The following is a 26680-nucleotide window of genomic DNA, read 5'->3' as shown; positions in this document are numbered from 1 at the left end:
TAAAGGTACCTTACCATCATTTAAAGTCTACAGCATGTCAGAGCTCTTACAACAGCGCAAATACATGAATAAGAGTAATACATCAAATTACATGTTAGGTAACATTTTAAAATGATCTTAAGTTCTGCTAGTTTTTTTCCTTACGCCAAAACTAAAAACAAATTATTTTCAAGTCTAATACAATAATACACATTACAACACTAAATACTGATTTTCTTCATGAGAATAATTATTTCTCACACTAAAAACTTCAAATTATCTAAATGGGTTTTAATTTTCACTCATTCTTTAAAAACAAAGCAAACAATATTTGTTTCTCTTTCCACACCTAAAATGAAAAACAATTTCTAGGGTTGGGAAAAAATATAGAAGAAATGTTAGTTTTGAAGCTGGAATTTAAAAGTGGCAATAATAGAAAGAGGTTCAGAATGAAAATGCCATTTCAACTAGACTATCATTCCTGTGAAGAAAGAACATAACAAAAAGAGCTTAACAACATGTGACTTATCAAAATACTATGCTGAGCACAATGGGTATAACTTCCTATAAGCTACGATGGTGCACGACTGTTTTTATGCAACTGTAACCTTCCCACCTGAAAAATTAGAAACCTATCAAATCAAGATAAAGTTAAAGCTGGAAACAAGTCTATACCTTATTTTCTACTTCACAGCTAAGAGTGTGTAACAATATCTATTAAATACACATCAGGTCACATACAACACAGGACAGAGCTGCATGTGAAATTGACATAATCTCTTATTAGAAAACGAAAACAGAAAGAAAAAAGGCTCTCAAAACGACAGAATTTCAATGACTTTCTGAGAAGAGCAAATAACCGGTGACTGAAATACAACATTAGCAATAGATAACGGTCATTTCTACTGAATTGAAAAAGCCCTGCATTCCAAATCAAGGCTATAAAAAGCTTCGTGATGTGTTTGGCATTCCTCTCTTATATTATATTTCATTTTTCATTTTAAAAAATCCACAGTAAGTTCAAAACATTTTCATACTTAAAGGATCTACTATAAAAATAAAAATCTGAATTCTAAACAAAGAAGTTAAGAGCCCTATTCCATCAAACATTTCTCCATTTGCAATTCATCTTGGTAATAGAGACAGAACCTGGGTAAATGCATATAGGACTTGAGGCAGGAGATTTTTCTTGCTCAATGCATAATTCATGTGCTCCGCCTGCAAAGTGTGTAAAATGAGAATTTCACACCGCAGCATGAGCCATGGAGCTGCAGAGAAAAGGCAGATGAAATCATATTTTACTGTGTGAATTTTATTTCTTACACTCCCAATATTTATACAAAACCATCATTGACAAACCAAACACACTGACAGATCACCCACTGTTTCCATTGTGTTAGTACTTGAGAAGAGATCAGGCAGAAAGATAGACAATTTGTTTTTGTATATTTTTTTAAATAGAGGATTAGGTTTTTAACAGCTGAGTGACTGTATTAGACTTTTATAAGGACAACAGTAACTGATCTTAAAATCTCACTACAAAAATACCCAGTTATCAATTCATCACCCTCAAATCTCCATTTTGTTTCCATGGTATTCGATTATACACCTCAACACATCAACATTTTCAAAATAAAATACAAAGTCACAGGGTATATTTCATTTCAAGTAATAAATAAAAGATCCTGGAAATACTTATTAAGCTCCAAATAATACAAATAAAAATATATAATAATATATCTGTAAAGATTTTTTATGTATTATGCATGTTCATTTCATGCTGATTAAAATAAAAAAGCAAGTAGAAAAAAGCTATGAAACAACAAGCACCAAATATGCTTCCAAAGAGGAAACCATTGTAAGGAAGACTGAAGTTTAAAATGATAAAACAGGGTAAGTGGTATGTAAAGTTTGTCAAACACATATTGTCCTTTGAAATCAACAAAAATTCAAGGCTTATTTCTAGCCTCACAGGGCAAAATATTTGCACGAAATATTTTCAGTTAGAATTATCAACCAAGGACAATTTAATGACTCTCTTGCCTTCAAGTCATCTAACAAATCTGATTTAAAAAATCTGACGCTCACACTTACACCCGGCTTTAAAACAAAAGTATGTTGCCAGTAAATTGAGACTTCTTTATAAGTCAAAAGTAGTCCAACTATTAAACAAATCCTCCCTATTAGATTACACCTACTTCAATAAGAAAGCTTCTTAATGGCATTCACGTTGATTTTAAAGATCTCAACTGAAGTGAAATGATATTTCTGTTCTGGAGAGCTTAAAATATAAACTAAATTGGGAACGACATAAATTCAAAGAGGCAAGGCTTTGAACTGTCAGAGTAAAAAACCAATACTCTACAATAGGCACAGAAATTATGTAATAGCAACATACATAAATACTTGTAAAAACACAAGTAAAACTTGTTTTCTATTTCTCAAATAAGGCAGAAAACCAATCAGAAAATAGTTTCTTTCACTCTTATCCACTATCTGTTTCATAGCACATGCCAATTTTATTTCACACCCAACAATCTTTCACAGGGCAGATCTTTTACTAAGGTGTATCTTAACATTTACTAATGTCTGGACAGACACCAGTCACAGTAACAGTAACTGGTCTATAGAGCATTTATGAGACTTAATCCCTCCCCAAAACAGACTAGTAAAGTCTTTAGAAATCCATGTAACCTGTGATAAAGATTACTGACAGCATCTTAAACACTGCTATGCATATATAGGTAGTACTGTTTTTCTTCACATCTAGTACATATATTAATCTTAACTTTGATTCAAATAGAAAATGCTAATATGAAATGTTAAGTCAAGTATGTTATATATGTTTATTTCCAGTGACAAATTATGCTTTACACACACTTACTATAATTAAAATGTTGCTAATATTTACAAAGAAAATGCATAGACGTTAAGCATAATAAATTATAATCATGGTTTAAAATTTTTATCATTTAAATCAAAGATTATTTAAATCTTTGGCAGCTGGTACACAGACACTGAAGATAAAATCAGAACTACTGTATCACAGTTAAGGCATGAAGAATGGACTAACATGGTGATAGTGGAAAGAATACTGCCTCGTTTTAAAAACATCAAAGCCTAGATTCAATTAAAACAACTCAAAAGTCTGGTAACTTTTTAAAAAACATTATTTTAAATAATATTGTAACCATCTGTTCAACACATAATTTTAACTACAAGCAGAATATAACTTAATTATATTGGTAAAATATAGGGAAAAGTGATATAAATGTGAATCTCTTCCTGATACAACGTGGTCTACATTATTGATTTTCCTTTTCATTCTTCTGTGTTAGAAAAAAATGGTTCCCTTTACATTGTGTAAACTATGGGAAAGCACTTAAAATATGGAACTACAAAAAGTAATTTTGTTATAGGTATTATTTGGGGCAAAAGAACTATTTCATAAGAAGGGTTAGACTTAAAATATTTTTCTATCAAATATATTTCAGAAAAGAACACCTACTAACAAAAATATGCTTGCCCATCTAAAAAAATGTCACTGAAGATCAAGATAATCTTCTTTGGTAATTACTGACAATATCTGATCTAAAATGAGGACATCATCCAATCAATAACACAAACAAACATAACCGCCAGAATGTGTGACTGTATATAGATTTGTTTTATGGTTATGCTGGGGCATGGTGTTGAATGACACACACTTCAAGAACACAAACAATTCAACAGCGATTCTCCCTCTTTTGACTGTCTTTACACCATTCACATGAGTAATACCTTCTCATCAGTAACATTTTTTATTCCATGCAGTCATTCTCAACTGGGAGAGACTGGAGAGACTCCAGTTCCTCCAATTGGAAAGCACACAACATGTGAAGAGAACTACAAATATATAGTCCACTGGGATTAGAACACAGGGACCACAAAGGGAATCGAGACCAGAAAGGTAGGTTTGGGCAGGCTAGCCTGCAGATTTCTTACTGAACTAAGATGATAATGGGGCACCATTATGGGTAAATTTAACCTTTTTAAAAAATTTATTTGACAGAGAGACACACAGCGAGAGAGGGAACACAAGCAGGGGGAGTGGGAGAGGGAGAAGCAGGCTTCCCGCAGAGCAGGGAGCCCGACGCGGGGCTCAAATCCCAGGACTCTGGGATCATGACCCGAGCCAAAGGCAGATGCTTAACGACTGAGCCGAGGGTAAATTTAACATTAATCTGACAAGTGTATAGAAGGACTGGAGTTGGGGATCTGAGGATGACCAATGGCAATGGTCTAAGAGTGAGGTAATGAAGAGGTGATCTAGTATGCTGGTAGTAGGAAAAAAAGAAACAGATATGAGAAATAATACAGAGAATCTCTAAGACTTGGCAACTTTGTAAACATACAGGATAAAGGAGGAGTCAAAGATAATTCTGGGGAGATCTGGAAGAATAGAAAGAATGCTAGCACCAAATGGTAGAACAACTCTTCTTCTGGCTGTATCAGGTTTGAGAAACCAGTAGCTCCTAAGAGGTCTAAGAATTTGGTTTGAACTTGGAAAGAAAAGTTAGAGTTGTTATAGGGATTTAGAGATGTTTTTATAGAAATATTTCACATAAATATTTTAGCTAAAGCCACGGGAGTGAATGAGTCTCACAACAGGGAAAAAATGTAGAGAAAAAGACTAAAAAATAAATTGATTCACATCAATTAATATTTCTGAAAAAATGTTGTGTATCAAGCACTAACTTGCGGGCCAAGTTCACACTTGGATGTCAGAGGGCTTAAAAAGTGAAGCAATAAAAGGACTGAAAGGTCAAAGAAGTCAGAAGAAAGGGGGTGCAAGGGGTTTCAAGTAGTAGGGGAATAGTCACATAAGAAGATCAAGAAGGATAATAACCAAGAGAGGGTCACTGGGTTTGGGGAAATATCATGGCTGACTTTTCAGAGAGCAGTATCTGTAGGAAGTGGTAAGAGTGGAAACCAATTTTAAAGGGACTAAGAAATAACTGGGTTAAGAGATTGTGGACAAAGACTGTCTAGATTATTTTTCTAAACTCTCACTCTCACACACTCTCTATTTCTGTCTCTTTCCCCCTCCCTGCTCCTCATCCCCCAAATACTGGGAAAGACGATTAGCAGAGGAGGAAATTAGTGGAGAAAGAGATTGAAGGTGCAAAGGAGGTAGATGATTATCACCAAGGCCAAAAGGAAGTAAGACTTTTTCTTGGCTAAGTGGATAGGAAATCGCTTACTTAGAGCTACATTCAAAGGAAAAGGAGGATAAATAGAGATTGTGTATTAGAGAGCAGAGAGGGGTAGGAGACACCCACAGTGGATGGTAGCTCAGTCCTCTGCAGAAAGGGGTCATATCTGGACATGAACTTATAACTTGAATGGTATAAAAAGAGTCAGAAAAACACAGGAGATATTAAGAGTTAAAAAAATTTTTCAGTTCCTCTATGCATTGGTGTTCTGTAACTCTACCATTGTTGGTCTCTCAGGGAATTAACATTCAAGTTAAAAAATGTTAACACTGCTGTTTTATATTTATATAGTGCTTTACATTGATCTTTCATATTTTTTTATAATAGCACTTGAAAGTAGTAGAGTAGGTATTAGCATTTCTACTTTATAGATGAGGAAACTGAAGCATAAAGATATTATCTTCCAAAAAGTAGAACACTATACCTATCTCACGGGACACCATAAAATAAACTGTTTTCAAAGCTATATATTCAAAGTACCTCCGAGGCCTCATTTTCATGCTCAATATCCCCAAAACACACTATCCAAGTGAAAGAAAAAGAAGAGAAACAGTGAAAGTATAGATTTAGTTTGGCTGCAGATTTAAGGCATATGAGTTTTCAGCACTAACATACTGACATGCTAAATTAAGGTAAAGCAGCCACCATCTGCCTTCATTACTCATAATCTAAAGCAGAAGCCACAACACTTGCCATAAGGAGGATTTCTACAATTACAGAGTTGCCCATTATTAGAAAACTGGTATACATGTAATTGCATGGTTTATTCCAAATCACTCAGAAAGGAATAGGAAAAAATAGTTATGGTGGCTCCAAGGTAGAGAATATTCCAAGTGATAAATTAAAACAAACAATTCTACCTATTATAGACAGGAAAAGGCATTATAATATGGAGAAAATAAGCCATCTACACAAAACACACAGACATAAAACTATCAAGAATGTGAGTAAGATCCAAATTTTTCAAGAGTCTTAGCTTACTACAATACTTTAAAATTTTATACTAAAGTTCTATAGGAAAATATTTTCAATTAAGACATTGATCATTTAAAGTATTTGACAAAGAAACAAACTGAATTGCTAACCTAGGATACCTCTGTGGCTTTTAATGGAGTCCTAAAACCTTTGCTTCTAATACTATGTAGGCATTAAATACAATTTTATAACTTTTATAAAACCTCATAAGAATAATGCACCTTAATTCTACCTAGTTGACATTCACTGATTTCTTGTTTGTTCATTTTCTAAAACACTGATTTCTTATTCTGGGTTGTACTTACTGTCAATTTCTAAAGCTCTTTTATCTTAAATAACATATTAAACTTTTAAAATATATAAGTAGGAAATGAATAATTTGATATAATTTAAGTAGGAAATGAGAAAACATCAAACTCACTATGTGATAAATTTGTGTATGAGGCCAGAGTAATAAACATAAAAATCATTAAGATTTTATGTGAATTTTGGAAAACAGAAATCTTAGATTATATACCATAAACAGACACAAGTTTTAAATACAAATTCATGTTTAAAATAGGTATCACTATATGCAAGAATATTTGTAATAAGGTAAGACAAAAACTAGCCAGTTTTTAAATATGCTTATTCTTTTTTTAAAAAATATGCTTATTCTTTAATAATAAATCTCTGGATGGGGGAAGGCAATTATCTACTTCAATGAATTTATTTTTATCCTTGGCTACTCAGATGACTTATTAAAGAAATTCAAGTTAATAGAAAAAATAAATGGGAAAGATATTAGGTTAAAAAACTGAATTCACTAAAAGGCAGTTTGACCACATTTTTTCAACATATGGGATAAAGTTTGTTTATAAAAACTACTGCATTTGAAGTCTAGGACCCACATGATCCATTTATAGGAAAGGAGTAACAGTTAAAGATCAGAAAGATATACAACATGTCTGAATTTTATATTAATAACTACATTTTTTCAATTTATACTTTTATTTTTCGCTGCTAGGCAGACAAGTTTCAGTGTTACAAATATGACAGAAAGCATTATCATTCTATTACAAGAGTGAATCTTGCATTTGTTTTTAAATACACGGCTATGTAATTTTTATTAACTAGTTAAATAATCTGTATCCTTTAGTTGTACCTTTAAAAATATTCTCTTACCCCAACACCTATTTTTAAAAAGCATTATTCACCTCAATTTCTTATAATGTATATCATTTATATTATCTTGCTCAGTATTATTTGTGACTTCCTTTTACTTCCCCTTTCATGAAAGCCTCCATTGTCACATGCTAGCTCAGAACAAAAAGGGCCATAACTGATAACACTGAGCTCTATAATTTCAGTGGCAAAAGATGAGGTTAAAAAAAGTTTCTGGGGCATCGGCTGAGTGACTGACTCTTGGTTTTGGATCCCGACATGATCTTGGGATCGTAGGATCTAGCCCTGTCAGGCTCTGCACTCAGCACTGATTCTGCTTGGGATTCTCTTCTCCTTCTGCCCCTCCCTGCCACACTCTTGCTCTTTCTCTTTAAAATAAATAAATAAATCCAAAAAAAAAAAACTTTCTAATTTCTCTGAGGGGTTGATGTAAAGAGGAAGCAATTATCTAATTAAAAAAAAGATAAATGAAGACGGTATTTATTTTGTCAGTGACAATGTTAAATTTCTCAATTTCTTGATTTTCAACAAAATACTAATTTTCTTTTTCTTTTTAAAGATTTCATTTATTTATCAGAGAGACAAAGAGAGCACGAGCTGGTGGGGGGGGGAGAGGCAGATGGAGAGTGAGAAGCACACTCACCGCCAAGCAGGGAGCCTGATGCAGGGCTCAATGACCTGGGCCAAAGGCAGATGCTTAACCGACTAAGCCACCCAGGTACCCCCAAAACACTAATTTTCAAAAGTATTTATTCTTAAATGGAAAAAGGCTATGAGAACATTTCCTTTCAATTACAGCAATGTGCAATCTCTTACCTTAGCGATTTTTCTGGATTCAGGTTCACTTTCAGATTCTGATACTGATTCAGAATCTGAAGAACTTTCTTCTTCTGAACTAGAATCAGTGCTAGAAGAATCTGAAGTTTTAGATTTTTCATTTTCCTTCTCCCCATCTTCAGAATAACTGTAATAAATTTAAAAATATCAACTTTAAATCCTTTACAAATGGCAAATTGTTGCTATATGTACATTTTGTCTATAAATCAGAACCTTTACTAGAAGAGTTCACTGAGAACCCGCTGTTTTTAGTATGTAAAAAGACAATAAAAATGGTTTTAAAGTTCCAGAACATATTAATAAAAAAATAAAGATAGTACTATCTATAAACAAATTTATCAGAACCAATTCAAAATCAATTATACTACCACGTCACACATACTTCAAATGCAAAAGGTTATAAAACACAAATGATATAAGTAGAAAATAACTAATAATTAAATGTTTGATTTACCAGGAATATGTATTAGGTGCTAATAGTAACAACTTCAAAGATACATAAGACTGATTTTAAAATGCTGTCTCAAAATACTAAATGTTTACCCATAAATTGAAATATTTACACATGTACTTTTGCTAAAATAGACTCACACTTTACAGATTGTTTTGTCCAAGAAAATTATTTACATGTGTTCTGAAATGTGACCCATAAACGTATCATGAGAAAATGTTAACTAGATCAAAAGAGATTTCTTCTAATGCAAAGTCTTATTAAAAATGTAAGATAATCAAATATAGTTTTTTAAATACCAAACAATTGAGAAGTCCAAGATGGCGGAGGAGTAAGAGACCTTAGTTTTGTCTGGTCCCAGGAATTCAGCTAGATAACTATTAAATCATTGTGAACATCTATGAACTCAACCAGAGATCTAAGAATAACTGCAACTCTACAAACAGAAAAGTGACACTTTCTGCAAGAATGACAAGAGGGAAAAACTCACTTCAAAAAAGAGAACAAGAGGCAGTACTGACTGCCTGGGACCTAATCAGTATGGATATAAGTAAGATGTCTGAACTAGAGTTCGGAATAATGATTATATAGATACTAGCTGGGCTTGGAAAAAGCACAGAAGACACTAGAGAATCCCTTTCTGGAGAAATAAAAGAACTAAAATCTAATCAAGTCAAAATCAAAAAGTCTACTAATGAGATGTAATAAAAAATGGAGGCTCAAACTGCAGGAATAAATGAGGCAGAAGAGAGAATTGTGATATAGAAGAAAAAATAATGGAGAATAAAGAAGCTGAGAAAATAACAGATAAACAACTACTGGATCACGAGGGGAGAATTTGAGAGATAAGTGATATCATAAAGCGAAATACTATTAAAATAACTGGGATCCCAGAAGAGAAAAGAGAGGGGGGGCAGTAGGTATATCAGAACAAATTATAGTGGAGAACTTCCCAAATCTGAGGAAGGAAACAGGCACTCAAGTCCAGAAGGCACAGAGAACACCCCTCAAAATCAATAAAAATAGGTCAACACCCCAACAAAGAATAGTGAAAGTTACAAATCTCAGAGACAAAGAGAAAATCCTGAAAGCAGCTTGGGACAAGAGGTCTGTAACCTACAAGGGTAGAAACATTAGACTGGCAGCAGACCTATCCACAGAGACCTGGTGTGCCAGAAAGGACTGGCATGATATATTGAGGATGCTAAATGAGAAAAATAGGCAACCAAGAATACTTTATCCAGCCACGATGTCATTCAAAATAAAAAGTGATAAAAACCTTCCAGGACAAACAGAAACTAAAAGAATTTGTGATCACCAAACCAGCCCTACGAGAAATATTAAAAGGGATCCTTTAAAAGCAAAGAGAGAGCCCAAAAGTAACACAGATCAGAAAGGAACAGAGACAATATACAGAAACAGTGACTTTACAGGTAATACAATGGCACTAAATTCATATCTTTCAGTAGTTACTCTGAATGTAAATGGGCTAAATGCCCCAATCAAAAGACACAGGGTATCAGACTGGATAAAAAAAAGCAAGACCCATCGATATGCTGTCTTCTAAGAGACCATTACAGACCCAAAAGCACCCCCAGACTGAAAGTGAGGAGGTAGAAAACCATGTTATCATGCTAATGGACATCAAAAGAAAGCTGGGGTGGCAATCCTTATTTCAGACAAATTAGATTTTAGACCAAAGACTATAATAAGAGATGAGAAAGGACACTATATCATAATCAAAGGATCTATCCAACAAAAGGATCTAACAATTGTAAATATTTATGCCCCTAAAATGGGAGCAGCCAATTAATAACAAAATTAAAGAAACACATCGGTAATAATACAATTATAGTAGGGGTCCTTAATACCCCACTCACTGCAATGGACAGATCATCTAAGCAGAAGATCAACAATGAAACAAGGGCTTTGAATAACACACTGGACCACATGGACTTCACAGATATATTCAGAGCACTCCATCCTAAAGCAACAGAATACACATTCTTCCTGAGTGCACATGGAACATTCTCCAGAACAGATCACATACTGGGTCACAAATCAGGTCTCAACTGGTACCAGAAGAATGGGATCATTCCCTGCATATTTTCGGACCACAATGCCTTAAAAGTGGAACTCAGTCACAAGAGGAAATTTGGAAAGAATTCAAATACATGGAGGCTAAAGGCATTCTACTAAAGAATGAATGGGTCAACCAGGAAATTAAAGAATTAAAAAAATTCATGGAAACAAATGAAAATGAAACACAACTGTTCAGAATCTTTGAGATGCAGCAAAGGTGGTCCTAAAGAGGGCAGTACATAGCAGGACAAGCCTTTCTCAAGAAACAAGAAAGGTCTCAAATACACAACCTAACCCTACATGTAAAGGGGCTGGAGAAAGAACAGCAAATAAAGCTTAAACCCAGCAGGTGAAGAGAATTAATAGAGATTAGAGCAGAAATCAATGAAAGAGAAACCAAAAGAGCAGTAGAACAGATCAACAAAATTAGGAGCTGGTTCTTTGAAAAAAATTAAGATTGATAAACCCCTGGCCAAACTTATCAAAAAAAGAGAAAGGACCCAAATAAATAAAATCATGAATGAAAGAGGAGAGATCACAACCAACATCAAAGAAATACAAACAATTATAAGAACATATTATGAGCAACTATATGCCATCAAATTAGGTAATATGGAAGAAATGGATGCATGCCTAGAGATGTATAAACTACCACAACTGAACCAAAAGAAATAGAAAACCTGAGCAGACCCATAACCAGCAAGGAAATTGAAGCAGTAATCAAAAATCTCCCAACAAACAAGCGTTCAGGGCTGGATGGCTTCGCAGGGGAATTCTCCCAAACTCTATGGTCAACTAATCTTCAACAAAGCAGGAAAGAATATCCAATGGAAATAAGACAGTCTCTTCAACAAATGGCGTTGGGAAAATTGGACAGCCACATGCAGAAGAATGAAACTGGACCATTTCCTTACACCATGTACAAATATAGACTCAAAATGGATGAAAGACCTAAATGTGAGGCAGGAATCCATTAATATCCTAGAGGAGAACACAGCAACCTCTGTGACCTCAGCCGCAGCAACTTCTTGCTAGATGTGTCTCCAAAGACAAGGAAAACAAAGGCAAAAATGAACTACTGGGACTTCATCAAGATAAAAAGCTTCTGCACAGCAAAGGAAACAGTCACAAAACCAGAAGACAATCGACAGAATGGGAGAAGATATGTGCAAATGTCTTATCACAGAAAGGGCTAGTATCCAAAATCTATAAAAAAACTTATCAAATTCAATACCCAAAAAACAAATAATCCAATCAAAGACATTTCTCCAAAGAAGACATACAAATGGCCAACAGACACACGAAAAAATGCTCAACATCCCTCTGCATCAGGGAAATACAAATGAAAACCACAATGAGATACCACCTCACACTAGTCAGAGTAGCTAAAATTAATAAGTCAGGAAATAACAAATGTTGGCAAGGATGTGGAGAAAGGGGAACCTTCCTACAAGGTTGGTGGGAATGCAAGTTGGTGCAGCCACTCTGAAGAACAACTCAAAAAGTTGAAAATAGAGCTACTCTATGGCCCCACAATTGCACTACTAGGTATTTATCCCAAAGATACAAATGTAGTGATCCAAAGGGGCACCTGCACTCCAATGTTTATAGCAGCAGTGTCTACAATAGCCAAACTATGGAAACAGCCCAGATGTCCATCGACAGATGAATGCATAAAGAAGATGTGGTGTATATATATAATGGAATACTACTCAGCCATCAAAAAAAATTATGAAATCTTGTCATTTACAACAACATGGATAGAACTAGAGGGTATTATACTAAGCAAAATAAGTTAATCAGAGAAAGACAATTATTATATGATTTCAGTCATATGCCGAATTTAAGAAACAAAACAGATCATAGGGGAAGAGAGGAAAAAATAACACAAGATAAAATCAGAGAGGGAGACAAACCATAAGAGACTCTTAATCACAGGAAAAAAACTGAGGGTTGCTGGAGGGGATCGAAGTGGAGGGATGGGGTGACTGGGTGATGGACATTAAGGAGGGTATGTGATGTAATGAGCACTGGGTATTATATAAGACTGATGAACCACTGAACTCTACCTCTGAAACTAATAATACACTATATGTTAATTATTTGAATTTAAATTAAAAGAATAAATAAAAATAAATATTGGAAAACAATAAATGGAGAAAACTGAAAAAAACAAACAAAAACAAAAAAACAAATGATCAAACCTAAATGCTGATGCTACTCACTCATTTGCTCACTCACTCACTCATTTAATAAATATTAACTGACCACCCACCATGGGTTGGCAGTATGTTAGTGCTAAGGATAACAATGTTTAATAAGATATAGATGATCTCTGTGAGTCTCCCTTATAGAATCTACACTGCATTGGGGAATACAGAGAAGATGGCAATGACAAAAAAGTATGGTAAGTAGTAAGTAAGAAAGTATAATATGTCATGAGAGAGCATCTAAACAAAGTTAACCAAGATAGGGAATGCTTCCTAGAGGAAGAAACACCTAAGCTGAGAAATAGGAATAAGGCAGGGAGTAGGGATAGTTTTGAGTAGGGAAGTAGTTCTCCATGGAGAAGGAATAACATGTGAGGTAGCCCAAAGGTCTTTTCTCAAAGAGAGATATACTATGGTCTTCTACATTTTCTCAAAACTGAAGGTCTAGTTCTCTTTCCATGTGTATTTTTTTAAAAAATCCTGTGCCACGCAGTTTTAGAAGCTTCACACCAATTAACTAATTTAGATGTTTCAACATATTATTACTGGGTGTATTATTATCCTATAATATTCAGGAAAGTTAAGTAACTTGCTCAAGGACACATTGTCTGGAGTAGCAGAACTGGAATTTCAACTCAGTTTGTCTTATTCTAAAGACCATATTTCCCCCACTACACCATACTAGCTTCCTTCAAATGAAAACACTCTGGAGTGTAAAACTCAAATTTAATCATAAATAGTTATGACTACTAAAGGGTGGTTTTAAAGAAACCTAAAGCTCCTTAGCTTTAAAAAATTATCACAGAGGGGCACCTGGCTGACTCATTCAGAAGAGCATGCAACTCTTGATCTCAGGGTTCTAAGTTCAAGCTCCACATTGGTTGTAGAGATTACTTAAAAATAAAAGCTTTTATTTTAATTTTTTTAAAGATTTTATTTATTTATTTGACAGAGACACAGCGAGAAGTGAACACAAGCAGGGGGAGTGGGAGAGGGAGAAGCAGGCTTCCCGCAGAGCAGGGAGCCCGATGCGGGGCTCAATCCCAGGACCCTGGGATCATGACCTGAGCCGAAGGCCGACATTTAACGACTGAGCCACCCAGGAACCCCCAAAATAAGAGCTTTTAATAAAACTTATCATATAGCTAAACTATCAAAGTTCAAAAAAAATTCTGAGAGACAGGCAGAAAAACACAGGGGGAGAGAGAGTGGTGAGACAAGGGAAGAATCGATATTTCCTAGAATTGATTTTTGTGGAGGAAATACGATTGCTGTTTATTAAAAATGAAGTCATGGTAACATCTCAGAGCACATGTAATTATATTCGATGACTAAAAAATATGTTGTTTTTTTCCCCGAAGCAAAGAATGGCAATTTATTATCCCCAACTGAATGGTTAAAACATGTACTTAAAAATATAAGGTTTTCAATGTATCCAAGATTCCCTTTGGTATAATAAACAATTCTTTTAAATTAAAACATAGGCAAAGAGAAAACTCCATTTCTGAAGGAAAAAACACACAATGAAACTAATATAAATACACAATTAAAAATTTCTAACATATGGGGCGCCTGGGTGGCTCAGCCGTTAAGCGTCTGCCTTCGGCTCAGATCATGATCCCAGGGTCCTGGATCGAGTCCCGCATCGGGCTCCCTGCTCTGCGGGAAGCCTGCTTCTCCCTCTCCCACTCCCCCTGCTTGTGTTCCCTCTCTCGCTGTGTCTCTCTCTGTCAAATAAATAAAATCTTTAAAATTTTCCCTTCCTGGAAATAAGACACTTTTTATAAACTATGTAATCACAGATATTCTGATATTAAACCAGAAGTACAAAATTTCTCTCAAAGCAAAGGATATTACGGACCAAGTAAATCCTTTGCTGCAACAAGTGAATGATTCTGCATACATTTAACTTACAGCTTTTAAGATAAGATTTTAAAGGTAAAAGTGTTATTTTGTTATGTAGCACTCAATTTTGATGGGTAATTACTGTTTACCTTACTGCTTAGAGTTTCAGATGTTAATCTAATGAAAAGAATTTACTGGTAACTAGCTTTTTAACTTTGCAATGATGAAAAGCCTGTATTAATTTAACCTACATATTTCATTTGTTCTGAACAGGAAAAACAATATAAATCACTTTTAAAATCATTAAATCCTGACTTAAATTAATAAAGTCATAATTAGGGCATTATGCTGTGTTTGTTATGGAAGTGGCAGGGCGAGCTGCTTTAATTACTGTCTGTAATAAAAGGAGCAGAGAGCGTACTGCGCCCCAATCAGTGCTGTCAGCCACGACTGAGCTGGGCTGCAAGCTCATCAAGTAAGCGGGCAGCAGGCTCCCAGGAAAAGGACCATCACGTCTGCAGAGGCCACTCGCTGACAGCAATGGGGAAAACAGACTCATACAATCCAAGGTATTAGCCCCAATTACTCAAAATTTTAATGACACTTTAATACACGATAATGTTGATAATGGGAGATCTTAAAAAGTGCTAACACTTAAATATCTTATGACCGTCTTCCTTCACGGCCCTTGACTCTAATATTTGGATCATAATCTTTTTACTATAACACTATTTAGAAAAATCAATTGTCTTAGTTACATAATGGCAAAGTGTTGAAGGATTTAATTTTAGTCCTCAGCAAAATTGCTACAGAAGGTAATTAAGTGTTTCATACCTACTTCTTGATCACTTAACTCAGCCTTCCAAGGTTATACCAATTTTCAAAATGTAACCCCAAGATTTGTTCAAGTTCAAAACGAAAACTAAGTATAATAAGTAGTAGAATAAATAATGTGAACTAGTATTCTAACTAATTTTACAAGATTCAGTATCTGGGAAAAAATACACTTCTTTTCTTACTCACTTTATGAATTAAAGGGAAATGGTATCCTGGGGGAAAACACCACAGAATATTTTTTGAAGGAAATTCTAACAAAATATTACCTTTTCCCTTTGCTTTTGGAGTTCTTCTTGGCTGTTCTTTTGTCTCCTACTTCTGACGCACTTTCGCTGTCACTCCTATGCTCACTGGAGGTGTCCTCACTGCTGTCCTCACTACTGTCTCCCTCCTCCTCTTGTTCTCCATTTGCACTTTCAGATTCACTCTCTGAAAAAATAACCAGATGCTCCTTGATTTATAGCCATTTAATTAGACATAAGGACCCAAGTAACTGTCAATATTCATCAGAAATGAAACCAGATGCTGAATTTTAGTTTACTGGACCCCACTTGTTCAACACTCTATTTCCACACTCCTGTCATTCAGTCCCCCCACCTCCTAATTCCTGCAGCAGTGTGAGTGTGGGGAGCTTCAAAAGACAGAGGACACACTTTGATAGTAGGGAAAAGCAAAGAAAAGATAAACCAAGTAAACCAAATTTGAGAGAATCTTGCTTTTCAAATCCTTAAGTATCTAGTTGTGGCAAAAAAATTTTTTTTAAGGAATGATATAAGGATAAAGAAATAATTTTTAATTCTTCTGATAGTGAGAAATTTTACTGAGAGAAGGCAAGAGTTGAATCTTCTTAGGTACACATTTTGAGATGGGAATGAACCATCTGAATCATATGTAAAAATTTCTCAATTCAAAAGCAAAAAGCAAAACTACTAATTAAAAATTACTTATTTTAGCGAGTGTAGGATTTTTCCACAGGTCAAAGAGATCAAAGAGATCATAAAATTATACCGTGGAGCTATACATTTAAATGCTTTATGTATAAATTATGGTATACTAGGACTCTCCCCAGAAGTGATATATAGTTTATTTATGTGTATTTTAAACATGTAGCATAATTTTTTACTATTTGAAATGATTATAGGTGCAAAGTACTAGCCTCAATAAGAGGACAAACTGTTGCTCCCATCTATTATCTATCTGATGAAGTGCCCTTAGCCAGGAACATATAATAGGTAAGTAATATCTACTTTATGAGGATCGATTTATGTATCACACAGTGAAAAGCTAGGATTACCTATCTTCTTTTGGAATAGCATGTAGTGGTTAGAAGCATGGGTTTTCAAACAGGAATGTCTGGGTTCAAATCCTAGCTCTGTCACTTATGAGTTGTAAGACTGAGCAAGTTATTCAATCTCTTTGGGTCTTCGTTTCCTTTCCAGCAAAGATGATAATAATATTAGCTACTTTAGAGAACTGTTGTGAAGATTAAAGGATTTGAAACATGTAAAGGTGATTAGGACACAACAGTGCCTGCACATGGTAAGGCATTCATTACTATCAGCTTCTACAAAGGGCAAAATTTACCTTACCCAAATTTTGTAAAACTGCTGAATAGGATATTTTAAATGTGATATGAAAGAAAGTTGTGCACATGTATATATTTACTCAGATAAGTGACTTATCCCTTAAATAAGGAAAAAAAATTATAGCATCTAAGTTACTCTCTCATGTTAATTACATGTGAGTTCAACATGAGTCTTGGTCCAGTTCACTTCAGGAACCACTACTAAAAATTTCAACTTAGTAAAATCCCTCCCCAACCTTTTATTTTTTTTTAAGTGAATAAGTTTTTATTCAGCATTAATTTTATGTCAAAGTTAGTAAAATCTTTGAGGACATCTGTTTATCCTCTAGAAGACTTGCTGACTGGGAAAATACTCTCATAATTTCTAAGGAGAAAAGTTAGCTTTTTCCTCCAGTAGCTAGAGTGGAACTCCGGCCCCATGCTCAGATCAACCCATGAAAAGTCTCAATAAAAATTGCAAATATGTATTTTAAAAAGTTAGCCGATGAACAGGCATGAGCTTATGAATAAAGGGGACGTAGACAAATATCCATATAGTACACTTTTAACTATACAACAGATCTTTCTTAACGATCTACATCATTCTGAAATCTCTTATTTTTTAGTATTAACACTCAACACTTAGTATATTCTCCATTTTCAACTTATCATTTCACAATGTGATGTATCACAGATTAATTTATCAGATACAGGAAACAAAGATTTTAATAGGGGAAACTGAGGAAAAAGTGAATGAATTATCTTAGAGTAAGGTAATACATGACCAAGTGATAGTGAAGAGCTCTGGAAAAAAGGTTATAGAAGAAATAGGTGTCATTTGATCTTGGGTCAGATAGGTCTCTCAGGTTAATTGTTAAAAGAGTGTTGGAAAGTAACTCCAATATATTTTCCATTATGCAAATTGCTCACAGAATTTTAGTACTGAAGGGCTCTTTATTTATTACCTCTTTATTTAACAGACACAGAGAAAGGTAAATACCTTATTCAGTTGGCATAGCTGAAATGCAGCAATTCTAAATCCTTCCAATTTAGCATTCTTTTCACTATATGGTTGTCTTAATTGTTTTAGCTCTTTGATTCTTTATAATACACAAGAGATTTATTAATTTTAGCTTTACTCTACACAGGTTGATGTAGAAATAAAAGTATAAAATGGATAAAGAACAGATTGCTCAATGTTTAAAATAAACTTTACATTTTTACAGAAGAGAGTTACTTTTAAAGGTCCCACTAAAGGCTTCTCAAATATAAAATCATGTTTTTCAATATGCTATGAATATAACAGGCAGGGTGAGTTAGAATTCAGAAAAGCATGAGTTTGTTTCAACTCTAATTTCTCAGCTAGGTGTTCAAGAGGCAAAGTCAAATGAGAAAGGATTAGAAATTACTTTGAAACCTATACAATGATATGTAAATGAAAGGCATTATCATAATAGAATAGACCCACTTGTTGACTATTATATACTAGGGCCTTATTGTTTTGTTGGAGGCACAGCATATAAACTGTAGTGAACAAAGTTTTTTCAGTGAACTATAAACCCCACCACTGTCACTGCTGCTATCAGAAGAGTCCTCTTCCTCAGATTCAGAATAAAATTTCTTAGCAGAATTCTCTTTCTTTGCTTTTCCTGCTGGAGTCCATTCTTTTGCCTGTTTAAAATAAAAAAAAAAAAAAAAGGAAAGCTGTAAATACAAATGAATTCTCATTAAGGGATTCAGTTTTCTGGCAAACAATCATTCAGAATACAATGTGAATCCATAAGAAAGCTGCAGGTCTCAAAAGAGAAGGCAACTGTTAGAAGATCTGACATTAAAGCTGATTCCCCTTTACTCCTAAATAGAGGAACTCAAATCTCACTCAGACCACATTCTGTTAAATCAACAACCTTATTTTACATATACTTTTAAATACTTTTGTATTTGCTGGTCTTCAGGAGATCTGAACTAAAGTAATATGCCCTAGAAGAGGTGAAGGCAGACGCAGTAACAGCGACGAGAAATGCAAGATCATAGCTAAATACTGAGGTTTAAAAGAAAAAACAACAACAACAAAAAAACCCTGAAAAAAGTGTAGGCAATCAACCCTAACTATTTCAAGGGCCCAAACCCTGGGGTAATCTTTGACTTCTCTCTTTCCTTCATATTCTAAACATCTAATCCACAAAAAAAGCTATGAGCCACCTTGGTCCTTTACCATTAGTCAGAGCCATCTTGCTCAGATTACTGCAACTGCTTATTTTGCTTCTACACAGCAGCTAAAATGATTGAATTAAAACTGAAGTCTGATCAAGCCTCTCTTGGTTCTGAAAGCTTGCCACAGCTTACCATTTCACTCAGAAAAAGCCAGTCCTTACAATAATCTGCTCACGCTACCAGACCAGGCCTCGCCCCCTGCCTTTCAGCCCTCTTGCTACTGCTCTTCCTCCGGTGCACTCCGCACAAGGCCCTCCTTACTGTTCCTTCACACATCTCAGGCAAGCTCCCCTACAGGGCCTTCCCATGCTGCCTGCCCTTCCAGTGCTCTCCCCCAGATAGCTGTATGGCTCACACCCTCACTTCCTTCAAATCTCTGCACAAAAGTCACCTCAGAGAGGACCCTGTTTAAAATTCCAACCTCCCATACCTGCACTTCTGATCCTACTTTGCTCTATTCTTTTATCTTTTTGTCATCACAGCACTTACTACTTTCCAACATACTGTACAATTTACGTATTTATTTTTATTGTCAGTCTACCCGTTAGAACATCAGCTTCTGGAGAGCAGGGATATTTGACTACTTTGTACACTGATATACCTCAAAAGTGTCTGGCACAATAATGATTAGTTGTGTGAATAGCTCCTTAAAGACTTTAATACAGTGTATTAAAGTAAAATAAGTTGTTTTCATAATTTGACCTTAATTTATCAAAAAAAATTAAATCATCTTTCATAGACTCTCTGTTAAAGGGTAGAAAAATCTGTATTTTTTAAGAGGTCAAAAATAATTAAGATTCATTTATTTATCAAACTTTCAATTGAGTTTCTACTATGTGCCAGTCTGCTAGAATATATGACAGGGGCTTAAGAACGGTTCTCAACAGTGGACGCACATTAGAATCACCTGGGAACATTTTTTAAAATACTAATACAAAAAAAAAAATACTAATACAAACAAAAAATATACTGAAAAGCTAATACCTGGCATTTACCCTCCTAAGATTCGGATTTCAATGGTTTGCTGCAAGTCTCATATAGGTTTGTTTTGAAGATCTCCATGTGATTATAATATGCAGCTAGGGTTGCAAAGCCCTGATCTAGAGGGCTTTAGGGCTTAAGGTATGTTGCTTAAAAAGATAAGCTTCAATAATTTGGAAAATTACTATATGGACAATAATAATGAGTAAAAATTCCTTGAATATATTTGAATAAGATACATAAGGTCAGCAGTACTGCTTTTTATATATTTTAAAATGCTCTGTCTTGGGGCGCCTGGGTGGCTCAGTCGTTAAGTGTCTGCCTTCGGCTCAGCTCATGACTCCAGGGTCGTGGGATCGAGCCCCGCAGCGGGCTCCCTGCTCCACGGGAAGCCTGCTTCTCCCTCTCCCACTCCCCCTGCTTGTGTTCCCTCTCTCCCTGAGTCTCTCTCTGTCAAATAAATAAATAAAATCTTAAAAAAAAAATGCTCTGTCTTCCAAATATGAATAAAGATACTGTTCTATAAACAAAGTTCTCCTATATTTAGTAAACATTGCAGTTCCTATTTTTTCTTAAATCCTTAAAATAAACATATTTCTCTGAAGTCTGGTAAAAAGTGTGCCAGATCAATGTATGGAAAAAAAAATTACTTAATTAGATGGCTTTAGGGTAAGACCAAATCAACAAGGAAAATTAGGCTTCTATGCTCAAAGGGGCAAATTATCTTGACATGGCCATGAACTCTTTATTCATTGAGTTTTAGGTTTTAAACAATAAAAACATTTTAACTTTTTTATAGTCCTTTATGACTATGATAGTTCTATCATTCTAAGCAAAAGAAATAACAGAGAAAGAGAAGAGGAAGAGAATAGTGAAGGACTAATTTGAAAGGTCCTGGGAGGAATAAAATGTCAAAAGATGTGTTTATAAAAGCAAATACATTTCATATGCAAAAGACAGGCTTTCTCTAAGGGGGAGGATTTTCTAGAACCTGGCAAAAAAATTCTAAAGGATCTTCAAAACTTATTGGTATCATAATATAAAAATATGTTACATCCAATATCCTGGAAATGGTAGTGTGCAATCCTAAGTGACTTCTACTGTCAATCTAACTAGGTTCCCTATCAGATTACCTAAACCTAGGCATTTTTCTTAACTAAGGTTATATTTCATAATAATGAGATGTGACCCTATATCACTTTATGGTAAAACTAGGAAAACAGTATATTATATGCATGAAATACACTGATGTGATTTTGCAGGAGGGGTGGTAGAATAAGAGGCAAGAAAGACTGTAAGGAACACTACTTTCTACACTGTTGCAGCTGCATTTGATATTAAAACTATATTATTTTCATACTTAATTATGTCTCTTACAGTATAATTTTAAGCCAAAATGTCTAGAAACCAGTAGATTAAAACTGTTTTTGTATCATATCAATGGATAGTGATAGTTTTCTTCAACCAGGTTCCATCAGTTTTAATTATTCTCCATAGTAAGTTACCAATTATTAATTTCTAGAATGCAGTCAGCAAAATGAAAAAGAAATCAATTTGTCTCTGCTGAACTGGTTAGGTGAAATGAACATAAGAAAACAGGTTATCTAAGCACTGTCCCTATAAGGTAGTTATGCTTAGAAGAGCACAAGACAATGGAAGAAGCCAGCCAACCAACCAATCCATCAGCCAATACAAGGATACTGCTGAAACCAAATTAAATTGCATAGCATTGCTATCAATTTCTGGGAAGATAAACTATTTTTATTTTTATTCATTTATTTTTTGGTGGAATGGGGCAGCAAGGAGGAAGGATAGGGTAGAAGTGGGGGGGAGGATAAAAGAATGTTTGTATGCATGCCAAAATATTAAGTACCCAATAATGGAAAAGGACAGGACCATAAAAACAATGAGCAGGCATAATAAGAAATTAGGAGAGAGATTAAATCTATGGAAAGAATCATAACAAAGAACATTTCTTTGTATTCTAGCATCTGACACAGAGTTGCACAAATAAGCCAATCTTTGAAGAGTACTTTAAAAGTATGTAGATCTGAGTGAAAACAACAAACTCAGTGTCAAAGAGGAATGGACATATAATTAGTTTTAATAAATTTTACATTTCTTTAAATCACCTCTAAATAGAGATAATTTGTCACAACATAAAAATGGCAGTGCTAAGTACTAAGAATAGCACAGATTTGCAAACAAGTTCAAGCTTCCTCTCCTGTTACATAATAAAATGCAGTTAAGTAACAGCATGAACAATGGATTCCAAACTGGGTTGGAATCCCAGTTCCATCACTTACTAACTAGCTAACTAACTTGCCCACTGAGCTTGGGCAACCTACTTAAGTTCTCTGAACCCTGGTTTCTTCATCTGTAAAATGGGAATAACAATAACCATCATTTACGATTATTATGAGGTTTAAACAAGATAATGTGTGTAAAACATTATCAAAGTACACTACCAGGGTTTGCTAAATGGAGCCAATAAGAGTTATTATTGTTTCTGGCCATGCTTCAAAGCCAGGATAAGTTTGAGTAGTTAAGAGAAACACATTTCTCAAAAGGACCAAATTATATTGCTAGGCCCATTATAGAAACTCTTCTATTTAAAGTAATAAAGATTTCCTTCCATTTTATATGGAAAATTTAATAGGCAAGGAGGTTAACTGACTTTCCCAGAGGAATTAGTGGTAAAGAACTCTGGTTATCTGAATCCTGGTTCAATACATCTTTTCTATCAGAAAAGCACCCAGAATGTAATACCTAATTGTTCTTTTTTATTAATTCTACTTTAAAAAGTTTTGGACATATTTCAAGTAATCAATTTCTAAAGACAATCAGAAGACCCTTCTTTTTACTTTTAGTTCATATAAGAAAGAAAAATATTAGAAAAGAACATTAATTCTTTTATTTTAGTAGCCAGCATTTTTTTTAAAGATCTAGGAAAAGAGTATTTATTTAGAGAGCTTTTTTTTTTTAAATGTGAAAGCAACATATTATTCATGTTAGTTATGACCCTGTCTAAGAACATTTTTCGTACACAATGCAACCTATTTATGGTTAGACTTCACTTAAAACAGGTTCATCATAAAATCCAGAAGAACACTTTGTATGGTTTTTCTGGAAGAGAACAGCAAAAATTATTTAGAAAAATATTGACAGGAAGCTTGTGAATCTCTAAACAAGGTAGAAAAAGCTCAATCCAATGACACTAAATACCTTAGAAATTGAATCTACACCGCTAAAAATGCAATACCAAAAATGTGGGTGGCACTGATGCAGAGAATTCAATTCTCTATTTCCTTGAAGAAAAGGAACAGTACATGTACAATGACATAGGAATACTGCAATATTCAGTTCCCATAACAGCAAGATAGGTCTAACACATTACATTTAGAAACACCAGAACAATTTTCAATTTTCAACCCCCCAAAAAAGCTTTTATATAAAACAATAGTTATTCTAGAATCTCCCACTGCTTGACAAAATTAATTTCAGAAAGGTCAACTTACCAACTCTATTACTTCTACGTTTCGAACTGATGGGTCCGGCGCCACCTCTGGCCAATTAGATAATTCCAGGTAGCCGGTAGCTTTAGTGTTGAGAGTATGAGATAAAGTGCCAAGCTGGAAATGATCTCTATCTATTAAAAGAGAGGAAGATATAAAATAAACAATATGAGCTGTATATAACAGAGAACAATACTAATCAGAGCTCAAGGTAATTGGCATATTACCTCAAATGTCAAGGAATAAATATAAACTAGGAAACTCTTCATAGGTCAAAAAACTGATTTCAGTCCATAGATTACAATAATCTCTCCCATAATGGTCAATAAAAAAGCTAATCAGTCAGTGTGTTTAGAGGTGTTGCTCTGAAATGTAGCTTCTCTAAAAATTACTTTACTGTGAATATTAAGAATGACAGCACAGTTAAACAATCCATATACATGTCTTAGCACAAACACATCCAGAATTTTAATAGTTTTTCTACAAAACTGAACTGCTTTTTATCACCAGCAATTAAATAAGAAACAATATGAAAACCAAGGTATATAATTGTTTGATCCTAATTTTAATGGATTTGTTAAATTGATAAAATAATTACTCTTTCTAAAAAGCTGGGAAAAATAAGTCAACTTCCATCTTTGAAAAACAAATTTAAATATAAAGGGATATTTTTATGAAATAATTCTTCCTAGAAAAGTTTTGTTAGTATACATAGAATATTTAATTAGTAAAAACTCACTATTAAGGTAAAAATTAGACTCCTTATTAAATAAAGCTATTTAGAATAGAAATGAAGTCAATGTCTATTAGAACAACACAGCTTTAATCTACTATTCTAAGTAATCTAAACTGTTTAGTAAGAATAAAAATAAAATCAGGAGAATGAAATTATTTAGGTAAATAAGGTATATAAAAATATAAACTTTAATAGAAAGGTTGCTCTGGAGAACAGGTAAGTCAGTAGAAAGTATACTGTTTTTATACAATTATACAGGTTAATTATTTACATTTTTTAACAGATAAATTTTAAACATATTAGAAATGGGGCACATTGTCATAATTTTTTAGGTATGTATTTTGCAGCTGTATTCTGATAATACCTTTAAAAGGAGATTCAAGCAGTGGTGCAGGTTTTTGTGCTAGGAATATTTTTTTGGCATATTTACTTAAAGCTCCACTCTTCTCATTCGGAACAATAAGCTGCCTAATAAATCTTGTACGGTCTCTGATGTCGTAGTTTTGATCATACTTGCCGAGATTTAATATGTACTGGGTAAGCAATTTTGTCTGTTGGAAAAAAACAGAACAAGATGAGAATACAGTTATTTATGATTATTGATAACTCTGGATAAACATATTTAAACAGATAATAAAAATGAATGGTTATGTCAAACAAATGTTGTTCCGTAGGGAATATGCATTTCTAACGCTGCAAATGGAATTTTGAAGCCAAAGCACATGTCCTCTTCAGTATTGGGGAGGTGAATGCTGAGTACTGAGAAGCAGCCATGTGCTAGATTATTAAACTGCTGAAGTGGAAAGAAAGGCATCATTAAAAAAATAATCATATATGGCAAACCCACTGAAGGGTCTACGTGAGAATAATGAATGTGGAAATACAACTAAAAACATGGCACTCAAAACTTAATCGGAAAAATATGCAGGACATCAAAACATCAGAGAGTATTAGAGGGCTGGCAAACTGCTTCTCCTGAGGTGTGTTTTATGAAGAGATACTGTCCCTGGCATAAGCAGTGTCTGCACTCTGACTGCACTCAGTTACTTTACCCTGAATTATGACCCATTAAAGCAGACACATGAATCACTGAACTGGATTACTGCAAATTATTTGCAGTGCATTTAGCTGTTACTTTTTCATAAAAGCAAGCTGCTGATGCCCTCTAAAAACTAGGATAAAAGACTCCTTCCATTTTTTTCCCCATACTGCTTATAGCCTCTAGTAATATTGGTCATTTATTTATTTATGTAAGGCAGCAACTTATTATAGTAGCTTTTACACTGTAATAAGATTTCCAAAGTCAATTTTTGAACGTACATTAACATATATTGAGATAATTTTAATAGTAATTAAACCAAAATCGAAATGTTATCAAAATAGGTATTTTAAACTCCAGTTATTTTACTGAAAAAGCATAGCTTTAATTTAGGTTACACAAATACAATTGTAGCTAGAAATTAAATAGGATTCATAATACATGGAAAAAATAAACATCTATATTAGAACAATTTATAGACATTAGAAACGGACACAAAATAAAATCAATCAAGTCAGGCAGAGCTAAAGACAATTCTAGAACAATAAGTCAAAGTACACAAATGGTGTGGTAAACTCTTTTACAGTAATAATTGGTTAAGATAATTGATTTGGATAGAAAGCAACCTTCCTGCAGTAACAATGTATTTATAAAGCATTAACCTAGTTCCAATAAAATAGAACTATAAAAAATACAAGGGAAAAATGTTAATAGAGCTATTCTGAATTTGGTTACCAATAATTGCTATTCTCTAATTACTAGACTATGTTGGTTCAACTACAGATAAGAAAAATTCTATGATTCATTTTTAAAGACAATCAGCAAAATAGTCACCAAATGAGGAATGCAGCTCAAAACAAAGTGTGGTGTCCTGGACTAGGTTATTAGCTTTCTGAGACAGCCTGGGAAATATACTAACCACCAGTTTTCTCAAATGCACAGTGAGAATTTACAACCAGTGTAATTCTGAAGTCCATCTGAGTGTGGTGATTTAGA

General features: G+C 34.1%; 1 protein-coding gene across 3 annotated transcripts in view; it reads right to left on the bottom strand.

The window, feature by feature from the left end:
• The window catches only part of AP3B1 (adaptor related protein complex 3 subunit beta 1), a 274921-nt gene that overhangs the window by 79809 nt on the left and 168432 nt on the right, over positions 1–26680 (bottom strand). For all 3 annotated transcript variants that reach the window (XM_073905296.1, XM_025892636.2, XM_073905297.1), the window contains exons 16-20: positions 25010–25196; positions 23913–24043; positions 18765–18870; positions 15902–16064; positions 8190–8337 (exon numbers count right to left, since the gene is read on the bottom strand). In XM_073905296.1, coding sequence (XP_073761397.1) covers positions 8190–8337; positions 15902–16064; positions 18765–18870; positions 23913–24043; positions 25010–25196 — 735 coding nt within the window. The remainder of the gene's footprint in view (positions 1–8189; positions 8338–15901; positions 16065–18764; positions 18871–23912; positions 24044–25009; positions 25197–26680) is intronic.

The sequence above is a fragment of the Callorhinus ursinus genome, unplaced genomic scaffold, assembly GCF_003265705.2.
Source record: "Callorhinus ursinus isolate GAN/ISIS: 27379988/994484 unplaced genomic scaffold, GSC_fseal_2.0 scaffold23, whole genome shotgun sequence".
Lineage (NCBI taxonomy): Eukaryota > Metazoa > Chordata > Mammalia > Carnivora > Otariidae > Callorhinus > Callorhinus ursinus.
Note: the sequence above shows the minus strand (reverse complement) of the source record. Positions and strands in the feature narration are given on the sequence as shown.